The sequence below is a fragment of the Gregarina niphandrodes genome (genome assembly GCF_000223845.1).
Source record: "Gregarina niphandrodes unplaced genomic scaffold scaffold00012, whole genome shotgun sequence".
Classification (NCBI taxonomy): Eukaryota; Apicomplexa; class Conoidasida; order Eugregarinorida; family Gregarinidae; genus Gregarina; species Gregarina niphandrodes.
In genome coordinates this window covers 85027-98721 of record NW_011645782.1, presented here as the reverse complement: position 1 = coordinate 98721, position 13695 = coordinate 85027, and the positions used below count along the sequence as shown (strand labels likewise).

Below are 13695 nucleotides of genomic sequence, written 5' to 3'. Positions count from 1 at the left end.
TGTTGATCTCCGTCTTGTCTTCTCGGGTGACTGATGGGTTCTCCGGTACACCACACTTCTTTACTCCATGTGACACCTGCCAAAAGTCCCCGAACTTATCCAAAAAAAGGTAGTTGATCTCCGTCTTGTCTTCTCGGGTGACTGATGGGTTCTCCGGTACACCACACTTCTAACGGAACTCGGCACATCCCCGGTGCATCCTTCTCGCTGTTCATACTACCGTCGTCTCAGCGCCTATGGACGGGTCGCCCCACTCATCTCATCGTAAACTCCGCACCCGCCTCTTCGTTGCTGTTCTTCTTGGGTCAATGACTCCTTGGGTCAATGACTCCTTGGGTCGTGACAGTAATCCAAAGAAGAATAGACGTGTGCGTCTTCGTTCATAGGGAGACCCCCAAACTAGCGCCTAGACAGGCGCCCTCTAAAAGTATGTCCATTCTACGTCAAATCGAAGAAGAGGCTCAAATCACCAATCGCTGTTACGGGCTGCAAACGAAGATCGGGTATTGACCCGTCGATCTTCGTTTGGGGTTGCGGCTGCTGGTCTTGTCCTTGGTATTGGTGGTGCCTCCTGTGCTGTGGGTGGTGCCTGCTCTGCCCTCGGGTAGTCGTGCCATGGCGCGGCGGGCCAGACGCTCCCGGGAACGGACACTCCCGGGAGGGGAAGTGCAGGTCGGGGAACGGCGGGAAGGTGAGCAACGCAGTTTAAGCTCGCGTAGACCACGACGTCGCCGTAAACATCCCACCACTCCCGGATTGTTTTCTGCCATGACACTAGCTCGCGATAGTGTGCCACTCTAGTGTCTGGCAAATTGTGCAGGATTTCCAAGGCGCTAAATAAAGCGTCGGCTTGGTCTTCGGTGTGACCCCGAAATCGGGCGAGCTCAACGAACGGTGACTGCCAGCGCAAGGACGACGCCTGTTTGTTGAAGGAACGGCGAGTACTGGGAACGACGCGTGGGTTGCGCGCGTCCTGCCTGGCCGTTGGATTTGTGTTCATCGAATCGCATGGGTGTCTCCAAACTAGCGCCAAGTACTGGGGCCCGTAGTACAGGGCCACCGTATACAAACGCCTGCGGGCAGGTGTTATAATCGCGACCACGAGTGATATCAAGTACAGTTATAGCGATAATTGAATGAAGGGTTGCCGTACCAATCGCATGGAGCGAAGCTTGCTGGCGGAGACCGTTCTGAGGCACCCTGGTCGCTACGACTACCCCGGGTCGTCCACCACGTGTGGTAGTGCTCGGGGGTTCCAAAAGAACGGAAAGAATAAAAAGCCCGTTAGGGGTGGGGTATGGGTGCGCCGTAACAGCACGCAGCAGAAGAAACTTTTGTAGCCGTTCTGAAAGGTCTCGCCAACCTCCAAAAAGTTTTGGAGAGCTCTCCGAATGATCAGCCTATCTTCGTGCATTTTCAAGCAGGTGCCCTACACTGGTCGCGTGGTGATTCTGGGAGTGATGATAGCCCACACTTCCAAGGGAGGTTTCTCCATTATTTTTCGCCTTGTTCCTCGCATGTTTCGGGGAGGGCATCGCGGCAAGCGGGCATCGTGACGACGTCTCGCTCGAGTTCGGTGTCTGTCTGGAGTCTAGCTTCGAACAAGCAGTCGAACTGGTGGGTCAGGACGTTCAGCCCGCGCAGAGCTGGAAAGATGGGCATCGGGCAATGCAGTCCCGCGGGGTTCACATTGACCAGGACGGGACTGTGCTTCGCCCACCAGTGGATAATCTTTTTCTGCATCGCTTTTGACACCGATTGGGGATTGCTAGTGAACATGTTCTTCACGCCATGTAGGAAACTCGCGATCGAAATGAGCAAGGCTCCCCGCGCCCAAGAGTTTCTGCTCAAGCTGCGTGTGGCTCTATGTTGCGCACGCCGCAACGTTTCGTGGTCCGTATTGTGCGAACACATAACTTCTTCACACGGCCGCACTCGAGCGTTAGGTAAATCATGCAGGATTTGCAAGGCGCTAACTAAAGCGTCCATTTCGCCTTGCCTGTTCACAGCGCCCTCAGGCAGTATACTCGAAAAGACTCCACCGCGCATATTGCACCACCAGATGGCTTCCGGGTCCGCCAGCTCTGTTACATCCAGCCAGTCGCCGTTGAACGACACCGGCCACACCACATGAGCCAACAGCCCTGCACCGACTGAAATGTCCTTTGCGTCTCTTGTCAAAAACCTCATTCTCAGGCCACCCAAATAATATTGCCCGGTCACCCGTAGTACAAAAGCCCGCGAGCAGGGGTGTTACAATCGCGACTAAGATATACTAAACTGTCATATGCGGTTACAAACAAAGATCATTCCCATTACGAATGAAGGTTTATCACCCCATTGAGCGAAGCAAGTTGGCGGAGACCGTTCCAAGACAGGGGTGAATTGATCCGCCAACTTGAGCTAGTTGTGACCCGGGGGTATGTCGTCTAAAGATAATTTCTGCCAAAGGCGGGTGGCATGAGTTGGATTTTTACTTGAACAAGCAGTCCAAGTTGCCTGCCATGGCGTGCAGGTCGGTACATCCATTATTCTCCCGGATTTCACATTAATCAGGAGAAGGACTTATCCATTTCCGCATCTTTTTTGATACCGATTTGGGTTTGCTGGTGTGCATGTTCTTCACGCCATGCAGAAAATGCGCTGATGACACTGTAGCGGACCGCGGCAGGACGAGGTGGCGGCCGAAGACTGGCCCACGGTTGCTGTAAGCAAGCGTAGACGACACCAGACTGGTCGACGGAAGCGTGAAGTGCAAGCAGATTAGTGGCCGTGATTAGCAAGAGTACGCGCGGACGGCACCCCTGTGGCCCACGGTTAGCAGTCGGATCAGAGGACTGGCCCGCGGTTATGATGAGTTCAAGATGACTGATGTACGGTTGGTTGAAGTACTGAGAGGGGCAGACGAGAGGCCCACGGTTGTCACGGGCAGGTCGGAATAGTAAGTGCCCGGCGTGCGGTTAAGGCAAGAGTGCCCCCGTGCCGAATACGTGTGAGGGATGGATGACCCCCAGTGGAAGGCTTGGCAGCTGTGACTGGTCTCGTGGGGGGTTGCTAGAAGTGTCGGTGGAAGCATGTGAAGCTAGAGTGGTTGGCAGACAAGCGCTAGGGCAGTAGCCGAGTGTCTGCTGCGCCAAAGGGTGAGTGTGTGCTGAGGTTACGCCGCGCGCTTACATTCATCGCCGCCTTCGTGCGATCTGGTTTTGCCGTGCTCACAGGGAACCTGTAACTCGACGTGGTGATAATTCGACCCAGTGACTCGGTTGTGGGGGGCTGGACAAGTCTTTGTGCGCAAGAGTTGGTCACAAGTACTACGTGCGTCTGGACTGCCTCTGGAACGTTCCTCTTGGGGAGGAGTGTCGATACACACTGCGTTTGTGGAGGGACATTCGAGTACACCGTTTGGCGCAAAAGATTCGTCCACACTCTTTCAAGTTGAGGGTGGGTGCGCTGAGGACTAGCTGTCGCACTTCTGGATTCCCAAGCTGCCGTGCTGGCTGTGAAACACCCGAACCCGACAGCCTCGTGACCTCTCTTGCTGCATTCCAAGTGCTGCATTCCAAGTGCTTGCTGCATTCCAAGTTCTTCCTCGAGCTCACATTAGCTTTGTGGTCTTTCTTGTGACATCTATACCACCCAACATCGTCGTCAACCCGACGTTGAACGTTTTGATCCCAACTGGTCCTTCGTGGAATAGGCGACGTCTTCACCCCAGTGCAGCATAGCGCTTCTCGCCCCCTTTCATACGGCCACCACCGCAATGCCTCTGGGGCTGGGTCTTGGCTGCATGGGGACTTCTCACCGTCTCGGGAAGTTCTGACAATGGGTTGAGAACGGTATTGCAGAAACTCACTCACGGAAGTTAATATCACCAGAGTAAAGGTCATCGGAGTGAAGGTGACTGGAGTCGGGATAATTGAACTTGGCCGGTGGGCCGAACCGTGTAAATCTTCGTCGCCAGCACCGTTTCTTTATGGCAATAGGGGGTCTGGAGTGGATCCCGGACACACGCGAGGGTCAGGCAGATTGTGCAGCATTTGGAAAACTGCTCGCAAAGCGTGCGTTTGTCGAGACACTGCTGAGTGCCCAATGCTCCTCGTTCGCCATCTCCGTTGCGTCCAGCCACTCGCCGTTGAACGACACCGGCCAGACTACGTGAGCCAACAGTCCTGCCCCCACCGATACGTCCACTGTGCTTCCTGGCACACACTTCATTTCTGTAGGATGTCGCACGCACCGCTCGCGTGCCTGCACCGCGAGCGTGCGCGCATTTTTCCAGTTGTAGGTTCGACTTATTATTCCAAGTTATTGTGGACGTTGTTTTTGGACGGTGATGATCGTGATGTCTTTATTGTTGGCTGTGTTGGCAGGTGGGTGGTCTTTGACGGATATGAAGGCGGAGTGTCGGGAGAGTTATGAGTGTTGCTTGTCGAATGCGTGTCGGCCGTTGGCGATTGCTGGGAATCCGTTGGGTTGTATGGAGCAGACGGATTGGTCGTGTCGCTTCCGGACGTTTGGGTATGGACAGGCGTACATGGAGGAGATCTATACGGGGAAGCCGTTGAATGGGTGCAGCAGCGATGACGCGGGGCAGGTGATTGTATCGATGCCGGATGAGTTCTTCAATGGGCGGTTTGTATGGCAACATGGGAACTTGACCGTGGGTCCTTTATCCGCAGCAGGAGTTGAGCCGTGTTATGCAACTGACTGGTTTGTGCAATTTGCGACGTGGCCTGTAACGAGTTGCGTACAACGCGTGGACCAACTGTACTATAAGGCGAACGACTACGTCCGCCTGAACGCCTACGACCCCTTCAACTCACCCTCCTCCGACCAAGCCACCCTCGTAACCGGTGCCTATCTAACACTAGACCTCGCGCCCTTCACCAATCGAGGAAACGACTCTGGCGCACTCGCAATCGTCGCTGGCAACCAGGACTGCAGACTGCGCCCTGTTATCCTCACTGACACCTCGGCCCGCATCGGCGGCTACCGAATTACAGGCGGCGGTAAGTCCTATCAACGTAGACTCCTCACTGTCTGGCTCAACGGCCACGCACGAGGCCTTCTCGGAGAACCCGAACTCGTCACCCCACCCGCAGACTTAACCGCGCCGGCCCGCGCGGTCGCATTCAAAGAAGATCCAAACCAAGTACAGGCCGAGGCGCTCCAAGGCATACGCTCCACCAAACCACTCCTCCGCCGCACACCCCTACTCCAACGCCTAGGGACTATGCTGGAACCCACCTCGTCCCAGCCCACCTCGTCCCAGCCCACCTCGTCCCAGCCCCCCTCGACCCAGTCCAGCCGACCAGATGACTGGACTGCCAGCCAGGCGCTGACGGCGCAGCCGTTGTGATTGAGAGCTGCCGTTGTGATGAGAAAAAGAACATTGATGACGGTACAGGCATTGATACACCGACTGACCAACTGACGTGCATATTATGGCACTGGGACTACTCCTGTGCCCTTGATACAGGTATGGGTTCGATTCGATTCCGTTCAAATAACGACCGCCGCGACGTGGGGGTAGACCCGCGTCCGAACCCAATTCTTCACGAAGTTTTTGCGTCGACGGAATCCTAATCGGGAACAGGGAATGTAACTTCGGGAGCAAGTGTGCCGGGCGTGGGGAGGGTGTCATTTCGCGGCCCAGGGCGTCGGGCCTTGTTTCTGTGGTACACGTGTTGCTGTCGAGAACGGCACCTGCTGTCGAGAGCGGCACCTGCTGTCGAGAGCGGGCACTTAGTTCCCTCTTTTCTGTGGAGTCCCTCCCGGCCCTTTCTTGGGGGTTTCCCAGAAAGGGCCTGGGCCTGGTGTCCCGGTGGGAGTGGGATGGGTGCCTTCCGGTCTTGCCTGAGTTGCCTGTCTAGGCTGGTTGTCTGGGAGGCCTGAGATTGTGTGCTGGCTGGTCGTGTGTGGCGGGATTGTGGCTTTATTTTTTTTGGGAGTAGAAATGGTCCAGGTCTTCATCGACGTGTCGTGCGGCAGCGAACTAGTTTCGGACGGTTACCCGATGGCCCCTGCGTTTGAGAACCCTGAGTTTGAGCAGGTGGCTTTTGAGGTGAAGTCGCGCATGACGGTGAAGGGTGGGGAGGACTTTGGCATCAGTTGCAACGTGGACGAGGATGCCGGCGAGGGTGCCACCGGGGACGGCGAGCAGGCGGTGGAGAAGGTGAATGACATTGTCGACGCCTTCCAGTTGGTGTCTTTGGGCTCAGATAAGAAGTTCTTCAAGGGCTACTTCGCCTCCTACATGAAGTCTGTGCTTCTGCCCGCTGTGCCGGAGGCCGAGGTTGCCGAATTCAAGACGAAGATCCAGAGCCTCTTCGTCAAGATGATGGCTGAATTCGAAAACGGCGAGCTCTTCCAAGCCGAAAAGGCCAACGAGTCCGAAGACCCGCTAAAGTGCATGCCCATCTTCGCCTACTGGGCCGGGGAGGAAGAAGCACCCCGCTTCGTCTTCTTCAAACATGGACTCAAGGTAGAGAAGTATTGAACACGCCCATAGCTTCTCGCACCTGCTCCCAGTCTGCTCCAACAGTAAGTCGAGCTGGAATTGACATTCAGTAACTGAAATTCAGCAAACGAAAGACCCAAGGACCAACCAGAAGACCTGCTAGAAGAAGAAGAAGAATTAAACTGCACTAAGCATCTTTTTTAACTAACTAACCAATCTTTATTTTGTCGCGTGCAAAGTGAAATTTCAGACCATGCTCAACTCGTCTGAACCTGTCAAAGTACCCAGGAACTTCAAACTGCTTGACGAACTCGAGAAAGGTATACCTCCACTTGACTATTCCAGCTAGTCTACCATTCCAATAACCAATCACTACTTTAAGTAGCGGCGGGCTAGACTCCTCGAGCTAGTCTCCACCGAGAGAAGACCTCAACCGTGTTTCAGGCGAGAAAGGCAAAACTGCCGAAGGCTGCAGCTGGGGTCTCGAACAACATGACGATATTAGTCTAAGCAAGTGGAACGGCACTATATTCGGACCCTGCTTTGTAAGATACCGTGACACGAGAAGTTACTCCCTCTCCCTCCCTCCCTCTCTCTCTCTCTCCCTCTCTCTCTCTCTCTCTCTCTCCCACCCTCGTGTCTTTCGAAAATGATTCGGCTGTGTCGCCCCCAGATACACTCGCACTCCTCGCAGCAGCCCTTGACACGGACGGGGGCCCTGACATGAAACCCGTTCTCTCGCTGCAGACGCCTTATGAGAATCGGATATACTCGCTTTCTATTCACTGTGGGGAGAAATATCCCGATGAGCCGCCCACGGTCAAATTCCTAACGAAAATCAACATGGTCGGAATCGGTCCAGATGGACGGCCGCTACCTGGCGCATTCTCCTGTCTGCAAAACTGGAACAGGAATATGTCGATTGAGACCATTTTATCCACCCTGCGGCAGGCTATGAGCGCTGGGGTGAATAGACGTATTGCTCAGCCTCAGGAGGGAGAAACATATTAGTGCGCGCCCCCAAGCACACGTGTGTGCACACACTAATTGAGATTTTTATAATGGATGAAGTTCGTTCTGAGGTGGCGAGCGTGGTAGAGGTAATTCGTCGGTCCCCAAAATAAGCGTAAGTGTTTCTCTAGGCCGTGCGGGTGCTGCTGCGACTCAATGGTCGCGATTGGTCTGACCGCACGATCAAATACATGATCCATTTGACTGAATCGGGCAAAGACCCCGACGCATTGGCGGATCTAATACTTGAGTGTGAGGGAGAGGTTGCGAAGTGTATTGCCCTCGAGCAGTCGTCTCTTTGAAATTTGATATTTTTTTTTACCATATGAGCGGGTTGTTCGGCTGGGCAACCGATGCCTTGGCATCTGTCACATCTTCCGTGATGGCTGTAAGTGATGTCACAGGGGGTGGTTGTGGTGAGTAGTGCTTGTTCTGCTGGGTGATGTTGTGATATGATGTTTTTAGCCTTTCCGAGGAGGTGCGGCTCCACCATTGGCCGCACACGAGTTCCAGGTGCCGAAGACGCGAAACCCGCAAGTGAAGAAGCGCGCGCAGCCGAAAAGGCGGGTGCAGCAGCGCAAGCAGGTGGATGAGTCTCGAGGGGAGGAGAGTGCGAGTGTATATGAGCCGGACGAGGGCACGAAGCTGATTTTGGCGCGGATGGCGGAGGCTGCGGAGCAGCGTGCGGCCGAGGAGGCGGCTGAGGAAGAGGCGGAGCAGGAGCGAATCGCGGCTCGTGCGGCAGCCTTGGCGAATTCGGTGGTGAAAGATTTGCCTGCGGACCCGTTGAAGAAGGAGCGCGAGACAGTGCTGGCGGACTTGAAGAAGCGCTTAACGGCGATCGGGACGGGCGAGGGGTTGCGCTACGAGCAGTTGTTGGACCAGGTGTCTCAGTTGCACGGCCAATTCGACGACCTGAATGCGACGATTGACGACCAGATCCGCGCGATGCAGAAAAAATGTCCGCGGGTGCCCTCGGATAAGGCGCAGAAGACCATCGAGGAGTTACGAGATATGGTGCAGACGGAGGAGCTTAAGGCGGAACCGAACGACCTAGAGATAAACAGTCTGATTTCGGGATTAGTTGCCGTCATTTCGCAGCAGAATCAGCGTGTCTGGCAGGACCGGATGTATGACTTGATGAACGATGTGGCGTCTGCTCGTGCGTCGCTGGTCTACAACGTGGAGAAGGCTCGTGAGAATGACTCGTTGAACCGGGCTCTGGATCGCTTAAGTATGTTGTTTGACTCTTATGAGAAGCCGGTTAAGTTGGTCAAGGAGAAGGTGGTGGGTCAGAACCTGGAAGTGCCTGTGGAGTTTAACCGCATCACGCCGTTTTCTCGCAAGATAGAGCGACGTTTTAAGTGCATCATTATGCCCGTTGGGCGACGCAGTTCTGTTGCCACACGAACTTCCCTCCGTGTTTGGGGTTACAAAGAGGAGGTGGCGGACTGTGTGGAGTGGATGAAGAGCTGTGACTGGACCGGTGGTGCAAGTCGCGCGTATGACCGACGAGTGGCGGGCATGATTATAGGTCGCGCAGGTGCGACCATAACGCAGATTGAGCAGGACACCGGCACGATTTTGAACCTGGACAACAACAACCTACTGACCGTCTACGGCCCCGCGGCGGCCGTGGAGGAGGTCTGGAAGCGTGTGGATGAGCTCAAGGCGGACACACGTGTAGCTCAGACCACTGAGAACTTTACGATCGACCCGCGCGTTGGTCGGGCGATCGTGAGTGTGCACCGACCCGTGATGTCAGCGATCGAGGCAAGTCACAAGGCTCGCGTGACCGTGCTGCTTCAACCCGATGATGGCAAGCCGCGTATAATCATGCGTTGTCCGGCGGAGAAGGCGGAGGAATGTCGTAAAGAGGTGTGCGAAAAGTTGGTCGAAAACTTTGTCATCCTTGAGTACACGGCATCTGCAAGAGCCATCTCGCGAGTACTGGCACCGTCTAAACAGGTTACCAGCCGTGCGTTCCAGATCAACAACCAGTTCAAGACGTTGCAGCAGACATACGGATTATTCGCGCAGCGCGAAGAAATGCCCGAAATGAGCGACATGAGCTGTCTCTGGGTTATCTGTGCCAAGAGCGACAAAGCGGCGGTGAATGAGGGACTGATACGGTTGTTAGATTCGGCAGAGTATACGGTTGAGCGTATTTCGATCATGCGCGAGCAGCAGCGTGTTTTCAACGCCGAAAACCGAAGTTTGATCGAGGCCTCGAGTGGTTGTCAAGTGAGTATTCAAAACAACCCGCAGGAGGGAGCCCGCCTCAATTTGGTCGGTTCCGCGGAGGAGATTAAGCAGGCGAAAACAATCATCGAACAGATTCTGGAGGAACAGGGTGCCGTTGAAACGCTGAAGCTCGAAGGCCCCGCAACTGTTGACTACCTGTTGCGCGACCGAGGCGCTATGATCCGTGCTCTCGAAGACATGCACGCCGTGTCCATACACGTTGATCGCACACTGAATACGGCGCGCATCGTGGGAGACCGGAATGCAATCGAAGAGACGGTGCAGGAAATCAAGGATGTGGAGGCCGAACAAGCTAAAGCCAGTGCTGACACCATACGGCTCGTCATCTCCATCAACGGGGATCGGGTGCCCATGCTCATTGGCCGAGGTGGATCAACCATTCAACAAATTCGCCGCATCCCCGGCGTACAAAGCATCGAAGTCCCCAATGACGTAGACCCTGACAGCACAGTTGAAATCGTCCTCGTTGGACGAACAGCCGCTCTTGAAGAAGCAGAGGCCTTCATTGAAGACCTCGTCAGCAGACAACCGCGACAGACACAAACTGAACCAGTCGACTACGCCAAACGTGCCGGTCGAGGCCGCGGCCGAGGCCGTGCACGGGAACGCGACACCGCTTCCACCGACACCCCCACTGCCGTAGCCACCCCCCTCGCTGGCTACCACATGGACGCCGCCGCCTTCCCGCCTCTCGCCTTCGCCGACGCCTGACCGCAAACTTTCTGCTTTTTTTGTATGAATGAAAATGACTAAGGCGTTCCTGCTCGTAAACCACACCGCCGCACCCACACATCAGCCAGGGCTGTGGTAGGCCAGTGTGCGACTGATGGCCAGACCAATGTACTTGGAGGTCGATACAGGTTTGTTTGGCAGAGTATTGTAGCCCCTAGCGCTGCGCTCTTATTTGATACTGTGGATGATATTGAACCTTTGAGGAATAGCTTCATGAGGAGCGAATTCTTCCAGACGCCGCCGCGATTCGAACCCGGGTCTGCCGGATCTGGATGGGCCGCGCCACCGCTCGGTAGAGATGCGTTCTCTGCGACAGCACCGGCTCGACCTCCCCCGCGCGAGACTATTCCGATTCCGGCCAAGGCGTCTGCAGAGAGGACGCCTGCAGAAAGAACGCCCGCAGCGAAGATGCTTGTAACTGCTCAAGTCATTGATGCTTCATTTAACTTGCCCCTTCCACCGGCGAAGAACCCGTTTCCCGGGCTCTCCCGGCTGGAAGGATTTAATGAACCCCTGGCCCAGCACCCTGTCCCCACCCAGTACCCCATCGCCTCTAGCTACCACCCAGCCGGCTCTAGCTACCACCCAGCCGGCTCTAGCCGCTACCAAGTCGATGTCGACCAGCCCGCCGTAGCGGACCAGCCCGCCGTAGCGGACCACCCCGCCGTAGCGCGTTACCCCCCTCCGTATATTCCACCGACGTCCACCATGTCGCACCCCCTTGCAGCGAGCCGTGCTGAATGGGCAGCCAGCCGCCCGGAGCGCGCGTCCCCTGGACAAGCTGAAGGCAACGTAGCTGGGGGCAACCCGGGGGCACGTGCTTCGGAAACGGCGCTGACCTCGAGACCGAGACCTGAAACGCTGCAGGGCATTGCGACACAGGACATTGTGGCCGCCATCGCGATTCCACCGGCAGTCCTGCACAGTGGACTGGACGCGAAGGAAGGATTAGAGGCGAGGGCAGGGTTAGATGTGAACCAAGATTTGAACGTGAAGGAAATACCACACGTGAAGGAGGTCGACGCGGCACCCAAGGTTAAGGAAATAGCTGAGCGACAAGCAGGTCCTGTGCCAGGCGCAGGTGCCGTAGCAGGCGCACGTCCGATGCTCGGCGTGTATGCCAAAGAGATTTTGACTGAGGCGTCGACTGCTGCCGTTACTACACCCGGTAGCGCGATCACTACACCCGGTAGCGTGATCACTACACCCGGTAGCGTGATCACTACACCCGGTAGCGTGATCACTACACCTAGTAGTGCTATTACTGCATCTGCTGCTACTGTCCGGCCTGAGACGACGATGGTTACTGCTGTTCGGCCTGAGACGACGATGGTTACTACTGTTCGGCCTGAGACGACGATCGTTACTACTGTTCGGCCTGAGACGACGATGGTTGGTTCTATTTCTTGGGCGGAGTCGAGTACGAGCGAGCAGGCAACGACAGCCGATCACAAGCGGCTGACGACGATTGAGAAGACGGAGAACTGGGTGGTATTGGCGGGAGCATTGATCGCGCCGGCGGCGGTGGTGGGTAGTATCGCGACGTACGGGTTGCGCAAGCGAGCAGGCCGGGGCGTGTGTGATCCTGATGACACCTACGAAAGTGACGGAGGAGGTTTCGATAACGATCTGGATTCTTTCGTATCCGAGACAGGTCAAGATACACAGACTTTTCGGGTCGTAGGTAATGATGACAACGACATGTGGCTCTACACTACAAGTCCTAAACTCAACAGGTAGTAATTTTTTGACGATCAAAAACTCCGTCCTACAACACAACCAACCATCACCAACTGTTGATATCAACGATGACGAACCAACCATGATTGTCAGGCCCAATTCACACCCCCCATCTGTCTAGACTATCGTCGTCGTCGGAGGAGGCGGCGATCTGTGGAGCCTGCCCCAGTCAGTCAGAGTGTACCAGGCTTGGAGGTAATGAGCGACGTCGTGGCCGGGTGTTCCCACACTGTGGGAAACACTTGCACGAATGACTTGCACGAATGACTCGCACGAAATATTTGGGCTTGTACAAGGGCTTGTACAAGGGCTTGTACAAGGGCTGGTGCTAGCTTGTGTAAGGGTGGTCATTAAGGGTTGGTCAGGGCCTGCGCTTTTTTACTTGATTGATTAACTCCATGCTATCTTCAGTTACTACCCTAGAAGAGGGTGAAGAGAGTTCCCAATCAGACGGGTTCATTTGTTCTAGTCGGTCCAACAGTCGGCCTCCCGCAGCCATCCATGCTACGCCGCCTATGGAGCAAATGGTCGTGAGCTCCACAAAAGTCTCCCACCCCGAAAATATGAACGGGCCCTGGTCCATTAAGGAAAGCATCAGCATTGACGGCCACTAAAGGGGGAGGAAATAGACGGACTGTGTGAGCATAGACGGTGTGTGCGTTGCCTGACTTTATTGCCGAGGTTGGCGACGGTATTGAAGAAAGTCATGTAAGTGCCTCCCATGGAGACATCGCTGACTTGTGCAAAGAAGGCCATTTGCGAGACAAACATGATCTCGGAGCAAATGGCTTGGCAACAGACGCCGAGTATGATGATGGTATATATGCCAGGTTGGTCGCCGCCGACTGTTTTGGCGAACTTATAAATGAGTAGCCAGACGAAGCCGAGAAGGACACGGCCGAGGAAGCCTGCTTTGAAGGCTCCGAGTGCGGAGAACCTCTTGTTGATTCCACGGCCGGTAAGGACCGAGGTGGTGATACCGATAGGGAAGGCGATCGGCGCCAGCAGCGCAAGCACCTCCTTGGCACTACCCGTCTCGATGATCTTAAGTGTTGCAGCGCCATCCACGGGTCCGAAGGGCAGACGACATGTCATCAGTACCAGACACATCAGCTGCACAGAATGTAACCGCATCATTGTTCCCAGCGACCCATAGCTCGTTGCCAAACTTGTCTCTGCCTCCACCTCACTCACGTCCTCCGACACAAAAAAGGCTGTGTACAATGTCACCGCACTGATGACCACACCCCAAAAACTGAAGGGAACATAATCAATGCTGGCGTAGACTTACAAGAGGAAGGAGTCCAAACTGATCGTCCAATTTCTAACTAGGTTCACTATAGGGTTCGTCGACAGTCCTGAAATACGACTATCACGAAATACGATGACCTAGGGGGTAGGAGTGCCCTAAGGGGGTAGGTGTGCCCTAAGGGGGTAGGAGTGCCCTAAGGGGGTAGGTGTGCCCTAAGGGGGTAGGTGTGCCGTAG

The 13695-nt window shown here is 55.3% G+C and overlaps 7 protein-coding genes across 7 annotated transcripts; 5 read left to right on the top strand and 2 right to left on the bottom strand.

The window, feature by feature from the left end:
- Nucleotides 1–1494: 1494 nt before the first annotated feature.
- On the bottom strand, nucleotides 1495–2190 carry GNI_071200 (hypothetical protein; the record flags this gene model as incomplete). The annotated part of the gene is made up of 1 exon (XM_011132023.1): nucleotides 1495–2190. One exon carries the CDS (start codon nucleotides 2188–2190, stop codon nucleotides 1495–1497), a length of 696 nt encoding a protein of 231 aa, XP_011130325.1.
- Nucleotides 2191–4333: 2143 nt separating this feature from the next.
- Nucleotides 4334–5359, top strand: GNI_071190 (hypothetical protein; the record flags this gene model as incomplete). Its single annotated transcript, XM_011132022.1, has 1 exon — nucleotides 4334–5359. The coding sequence occupies one exon, from the start codon at nucleotides 4334–4336 to the stop codon at nucleotides 5357–5359; it is 1026 nt and encodes a 341-aa protein (XP_011130324.1).
- A 597-nt stretch (nucleotides 5360–5956) lies between these two features.
- On the top strand, nucleotides 5957–6499 carry GNI_071180 (translationally-controlled tumor-like protein; the record flags this gene model as incomplete). The annotated part of the gene is made up of 1 exon (XM_011132021.1): nucleotides 5957–6499. The coding sequence occupies one exon, from the start codon at nucleotides 5957–5959 to the stop codon at nucleotides 6497–6499; it is 543 nt and encodes a 180-aa protein (XP_011130323.1).
- A 214-nt stretch (nucleotides 6500–6713) lies between these two features.
- On the top strand, nucleotides 6714–7471 carry GNI_071170 (putative ubiquitin-conjugating enzyme E2; the record flags this gene model as incomplete). The annotated part of the gene is made up of 3 exons (XM_011132020.1): nucleotides 6714–6780; nucleotides 6905–7005; nucleotides 7208–7471. The coding sequence occupies 3 exons, from the start codon at nucleotides 6714–6716 to the stop codon at nucleotides 7469–7471; spliced, it is 432 nt and encodes a 143-aa protein (XP_011130322.1).
- A 325-nt stretch (nucleotides 7472–7796) lies between these two features.
- GNI_071160 (KH domain protein) lies at nucleotides 7797–10447 on the top strand (the record flags this gene model as incomplete). The annotated part of the gene is made up of 2 exons (XM_011132019.1): nucleotides 7797–7859; nucleotides 7937–10447. 2 exons carry the CDS (start codon nucleotides 7797–7799, stop codon nucleotides 10445–10447), a joined length of 2574 nt encoding a protein of 857 aa, XP_011130321.1.
- Nucleotides 10448–10876: 429 nt separating this feature from the next.
- Nucleotides 10877–12208, top strand: GNI_071150 (putative transmembrane protein; the record flags this gene model as incomplete). Its single annotated transcript, XM_011132018.1, has 1 exon — nucleotides 10877–12208. The coding sequence occupies one exon, from the start codon at nucleotides 10877–10879 to the stop codon at nucleotides 12206–12208; it is 1332 nt and encodes a 443-aa protein (XP_011130320.1).
- Nucleotides 12209–12569: 361 nt separating this feature from the next.
- On the bottom strand, nucleotides 12570–13345 carry GNI_071140 (putative acetyl-coenzyme A transporter; the record flags this gene model as incomplete). The annotated part of the gene is made up of 2 exons (XM_011132017.1): nucleotides 12570–12818; nucleotides 12878–13345. 2 exons carry the CDS (start codon nucleotides 13343–13345, stop codon nucleotides 12570–12572), a joined length of 717 nt encoding a protein of 238 aa, XP_011130319.1.
- Between the last annotated feature and the right edge of the window lie 350 nt (nucleotides 13346–13695).